Here is a 6,000-nt window from a genome sequence, read left to right as displayed (position 1 = left end):
CTTTCCGAGTTGCCACAGCAGCTCCAGAGGAGAGGAGCCAAGGGGGCTTTAGGAAAAGCCACCCCCGAGCCTGCAGCCTGTGCAGCACCCGCGGCTTGGCACCGGGGCTCGCAGCTGCCCAGCAACATCTACGCAGAGCCAGAGTATTGCTAGAAACACATCCAGGAAGGGGAGAACAAAAGGGAAGCAAAACTGGAGACCAGCTAATGGTAGGAAGTCTCGGTGTAAGAGAGGCGCATTCAGCTGCCCGTCCCCTGTGAATAGCGGTGCTGGAAGGCGGAGAGCTGCAGCAGCCGGGCTCGGACCGATGGAAACCGAACCGATGGTTATGGCTGAGATTATAACGTGACAGGAGGTGAAACAGAGCTGAAACCCTAACATTGCCTCTGCTTGTTAGCAGGAGGAGCCACACAAGCATGGTGTTTGACAGCCTGCGTAATTGCAACAGATGTCTATGTTGGATAAAGTATCCTCGGCGTTAGGTATAGAGGAGGGATCGAAAATGTACGAATAAAAAGAAAACAGCTTCTTAATATCAGTTTGCTTATGGAGGAGGAGCCAATTTGTCTGGTGTTTTCTATGCACGCTACACTTACAGTGAGATTCCTTAAAGACCCTTAAAGTGAGACCCCTGAAGAAAATTCAGCTCTACTACCTTAAGCAAAGTGGGCTTCAAAAAACTGGATGTCAGACTGTACAAATAAAGTATTAGTTTAGGCATGGTAGACTTTATTTTGGCACTTTAACAAATGCTTTATTTTACAGCAGTGGCACAGCATTTGCCAGAAATTTTCTTTTCTTGGCACAGTTATTTCAAGCAGTTATTTTACTAATTGAATTTCACTAAATATTGCACAATAAGATATACCTGTTAAATTCTTACCCTGTTTTTACTTGTTGAACTTGTATGGCTTTGAAAAACTTGCCAGTAAGTATAAGTAATTTAAAAAGCAATATATTAAATATTTTAGCACAGGATAGCATTCATTTGTTCCTAAATGACCACTGAACTTGGGACAGCGACAAATACAAGTGACGCAACTCTTATCTGACGAGCTACCAGATCTTATTTACAATACATTGCCATTTCTGAGAAGCAGTTCAGCTCGACATCCTGAACGCCTATTTTAGAAATTTCAAAATCAAAAGAGCAGAGGCTAACAGAGCAGAAGACGAAGCCATTTGTCTGTTACAAAGCATAATATAGGGAGGCAGACTATCGTCTTCTCCACTTGTCCCTCTATCCAACACCTATCTGTGGTCTAAGCAACAGAGCCTTTTCTCTTCTACTTGGAATATTTCTTTCTTCTCTTATGAAGATATTCCACTTGTCTCAACTCTTCTGCTGGAGTCCGAGCAGAATAAAACAAATTTCTCCAAAAGGTCAGGGTAAAAAACAAACCTGAACAACAAATCAAAAGCTGATATACACAATAAATGAAACTGGGTACTCCTGTGGATTTTACAGTACTGAAAACAACATTTGCAGGAAGAACAAGTCTGTGTCAATACTGCCATTAAATATAACGCAAAGGTTGAAAGACTTACAACTCATGCACCAGATGAAACACTTAAAACATTCCAGGCTTTCTCTGCCATGTCAGCAGTAAATCTGGTCCAAGGATCAGCCTTATCAACAGCCTTTTTTGTTGTTGTTGTTGCCTTTTTTTTTTTTGGTCTTTTTTTGAAGATCTACTGGATGTACTTTGTGACATTAAAACATAACCAACCAGACATAAAACGAGTAACGTACAAAAGTCTATCACAATGGAATTTTCAGTATTAGGCCACATGATTTATTCAGTAGTGTTTATGTTCCCGAATTACAATTATGTCTATCCATGTAAGACTACAAAAGTTACCATTAGAATTGTCTGTGCTTATAAAATACCAACATTTTCTTTTACTGTTATATACTCATTAACACCAGTCTGCGACGAGTTACATATAATCATAGGCACTTCAAAGGCTTTAAAAGACGTTTACAACTTAAATGCATTTTTAAAGAACAAAAATTTAAACCCCTACTTGTACCTTCAAATTGCAAATAATTAACAAATACAGTGGCCATAGAAATCTGCAGCAACTTCTCAAAATACTGTTAGAGTCTTTGGGTTTGCTTAGGTTTGTCAGTAGCTTACCTCAAATCTTCCTCACAGGAGATTTGTTTAGTAAGAATACGACTATACAGTTTGTAGTAATAATCCAATTTTACACATTAATTTGCTGTTACAAATCTCACTGAAGCTACAGGTACGCTGAGAAACAATGCAAAGTGTAAAATTGATATTCTGACACTGAAATTTATACAAAGTGGAGGTTAAAGTTTACATAGCTGAAAAATTACATTTACACTAAAAGTTACTGTTATCTGAATTATCTGAAGACAAATTGCACCATGACAACTACAAAAAGGCATTTTTTTTGGAAACAGATAAATTAATGAAATAAAAACTAACTTGTAAGATCAATCTGAGACATGCTGACAAAAATTAAACAACTTTCATTGAACCATAGGATAAAACAATCATTTTCATTATTTTATATTTATGCATAAAGTTTTAAAAATGATTCAGTGAACATCAATGGTTTTTATAAAATAATGCTTTGCCACTGTTATTCACAGAACACTGCAAATGTTAAGTTTTAATTTTACATTTTTTAAAGGAATACATGAAAAGTTTTAAATACAATGGGATTTTATCATAAAGGTGCCGTAATGGCTCTTTAATGAAAAAAAAAAAAAAAAAAGATCTTCATTATTCTATGCAAAAGCTTTATTTAAAAAAGTTCAGTGATCTCATAAATAGAGACACTAATAGGAATTTTATGCATAAAACTCCTTAGTAGGTGCCTTTTGATAGGCAGCACTGGATGGTTTACGTTCACCAAGGTCGTAACTGCCTTCATCCTTCTTTCTCATGCGATATACCAGCAGCAGGATAAGGAAGATTGCGAAAAGAAAACCGATAACTCCGCCAGCAATAACAGCTGTAATCAAAGAAAAAGAGATTCACAATGTGCCGGAAGAACAGGTTTAGCACCATCTTTCTTTTTCATCTCACGCAATGAATTTGCCATTATTTTCTAATAGCAGAAAAGGGCTCCCATTCTGAAACCGTCTCGATTATTAGCAGCCTGAAATACGTTCTGAGAAAGCCTGTTTATTTTAATGAAGGAAATACTTTAAAAGGGCATTCCACCTGCAAGCGAGTGATCCAACAACCCATATTTCTAAATAAATTATCAAAAGCTCAACTAGCAAAGCTACCGGTATTGCCGGAGCATAAAGTTGTCTTCATTTATAATAATAAAATGCAAGTTCCTTTCAAACTGATTTTCCAACAGTTGGCATTTTCAACCTTAAAAGAACTACTTTGTTATACTGGCTAAAAAATGGGTTATTCCTGTTCTCCGTGTGTTCACTTGGTGGCTCTTTACTGAAATGAACGTCCTATTGATGAATAATAGGAGACTACATTTCATGGAGCTGTAGGAATAGAGGCATTACATTCATCACGTACTTGCTAGAGAGTAGAAAGCAACAACTCCAGCTAGACTTCAAGAGCAAACCCACATGCTCCCACTGACGTGGATATTGCTGCTGTTTCACATTTCAGTGCTTAGAAGGAAGTGAGGTACAAAGCTGTGTGACTTAACGCTCCCTTTCAATATCCCCTTCTGGGGCATGGGGGAAAATGTAATTGGAAACACAGGTCTTATGCCCCAAAAAATCACGTGTAGAACAGCCACTGGAAAGCACTGGTGGTAAGTCTGTGCCTTCCTGGGCTACGCATGGAAATCGACCCTTCATATCCTGAGGACGGTGGGATGGATCCATTCCCCTCCACCCAACCACTTTTCCAACCATCCATCCCTGCAGTGAGCTCCTCCCAGGCAGTGTCCATCTGTACCACACGGCACCATGCTCCTAAGAGCATTGGTGAGAAACATATTTCTGCACCATAAGCATCAAGCAAAATTGCAACTCCTTTTCCAAGCTGTGGAAGCTCCAGATACCAAGCAGGCAACATTCAACTTGTGGGTGTCAGATCAATTAGCAACAGCCTTTGCTACTGAGTAATGCCTACCTCATTCTCATCAAATCAACCACTGGTTACCCCCTGTGAATGTGTTCAAGTATCTACCAAGAAAACACGTGTTTAGTTTGTGTTATTTGATATGGATGCCCTTTATTTTCTGTTGTTTTTGGTGAGGTGGACCGTAACAAACTACACCTTACCTGCCAGAACTTCTGTTCTCTGGAATAGGTTTTCTGAATGCTTTTCAGTGAACACGTCAGTGTCATCCCCTGGCTCATCACTCTTTTTCTTGGTATCCACCTCAGGCCTTTCCTCTTTATCGATTTCTTCGGGTGACTGTAGCACAGAAACAAAAACAGAGCAGCCCTTACAGACAGGAACGCTGCAAGTCTGCACAGCCGCTGCTGGCCACAGGCAGCCACAAAACTTCGGTGGCCCCACTCGTGCTCCACAGCACTGACAGTCACAGCACATGGGTTGTATTCCAACCACAGAAAGCTGTTCTAGACACTGAAAGTGGATCTAATTGTTGTCATGATGTTGGAATGAAAAACACTATCCAGAATTTTTAAACCTCCAAAAATATATTTAGCAAACAGCTGTTAAACATCGTCTGCTTTATAGGAATTTTGGCCTCTGAATGAAATCACAGAATGGTTCAGGTTGGAAGGGACCTTAAAGATCATTTAATTCCAGCTCCCCTGCCATGGGCAGGGACACCTCCCACCAGCCCAGGTTGCCCAAAGCCCCATCCAGCCTGGCCTTGAGCACATCCAGGGATGGGGCATCCACAGCTTCTCTGGGCAGCCTGTGCCAGGGCCTCACCACCCTCTGAGTGAAGAATTTCCTCCTAACATCTAATCTAAATCTCCCCTCTTTTAGTTTAAAGCTTATTCCCCCTTTGCCCTAGCATTACACTCCCCAGTTTTCCTGTAGCCCCCTTTAGGCACTGGCAGGCCGCTGTAAGCTCTGCCCTGGGCCTTCTCTTCTCCAGGCCGAACACCCCCAGCTCCCTCAGCCTGTCTGCACAGGGGAGGTGCTCCATCCCCTTGGTCATCCTCATGGCCTGCCTCTGGACTCACTCCAACAGGAATGTTATACTCAAAACACCTCTGAGGGTAACTTAGAAAATATTACCTATGGTGATAGAAGAAAACACTGAAATACTAAATGGAACCTGGAGAGTATTCAAATCACAGTCAAACCACGCAAAGTTTTCTTTTGAGAAGGGAAGTTTTGTGGTGAATTTTGGAATAACTCTTCAAAAGTTGTAAAACAGACAGAGCTCAGATTCAAAGGTATCATGAAAAATTGTGTTTTCTGTATCATCATTGTTTTTTTAATCTCTCTCTTCTTTCATGAGAAATCCAGCTGTTATTACACAGACTTCCTAGCAGAAATGAAATTGAGCAGCTCTGTATTCCTCTAAAAGGTTGCAGTAACATTAAATCATAGAATTACAGAATCGTTCAGGTTGGAAAAGTCCTCTAAGATCACCTAGTCCAACCTTTAACCTAAAACTGACAAGTTCTACATCTATCTACCCAGGTCTTGAAGACCTACAGCGATGGAGACTCAACAGCTTCCCTGGGCAACCTGTTCCAACATGGCACAACCCTTTCAGTAAAGAGATTTCTCCTATTATCCAACCTAAATAAATAAAGAAGTTTGTGGTTTTTTTTCTTTCTCTCTTTTCAATTGATATAAATCAAACAAAGTTAACACCAAGGCATCCACGGGGTATAGCAGAACCATATTAAATGGTGCTGTCTTTACCCACGCACCTTTGTTTGTGCAGGCATCTTGGTCTGCGTTTTCACCGTGGTGGTCTCAGCTCTAGATGCATCACTTGTTGTTGGTAACTTTGGAACTGTTCTGGATGTTGTTATCACTGTGCTATCCTCATCTTCTTCAGCACCTGGAGACAAAAGAGGTGACATTTCATTGACTTGTGAAA

At 40.4% G+C, this 6,000-nt stretch overlaps 1 protein-coding gene across 1 annotated transcript in view; it reads right to left on the bottom strand.

The window, feature by feature from the left end:
* Nucleotides 1-708: 708 nt before the first annotated feature.
* The window catches only part of SDC2 (syndecan 2), a 57,674-nt gene continuing 52,382 nt past the window's right edge, over nt 709-6,000 (bottom strand). The window contains exons 3-5 of the mRNA XM_084509605.1: nt 5,828-5,961; nt 4,244-4,379; nt 709-2,991 (exon numbers count right to left, since the gene is read on the bottom strand). Coding sequence (XP_084365731.1) covers nt 2,828-2,991; nt 4,244-4,379; nt 5,828-5,961 — 434 coding nt within the window. The 3' untranslated portion in view covers nt 709-2,827. The remainder of the gene's footprint in view (nt 2,992-4,243; nt 4,380-5,827; nt 5,962-6,000) is intronic.

Source organism: Aythya ferina, assembly GCF_964211825.1.
Source record: "Aythya ferina genome assembly, chromosome: 2".
Classification (NCBI taxonomy): domain Eukaryota; kingdom Metazoa; phylum Chordata; class Aves; order Anseriformes; family Anatidae; genus Aythya; species Aythya ferina.
The sequence above is the reverse complement of the archived record's forward strand: the minus strand, read 5'-3'. Positions and strand labels throughout refer to the sequence as shown.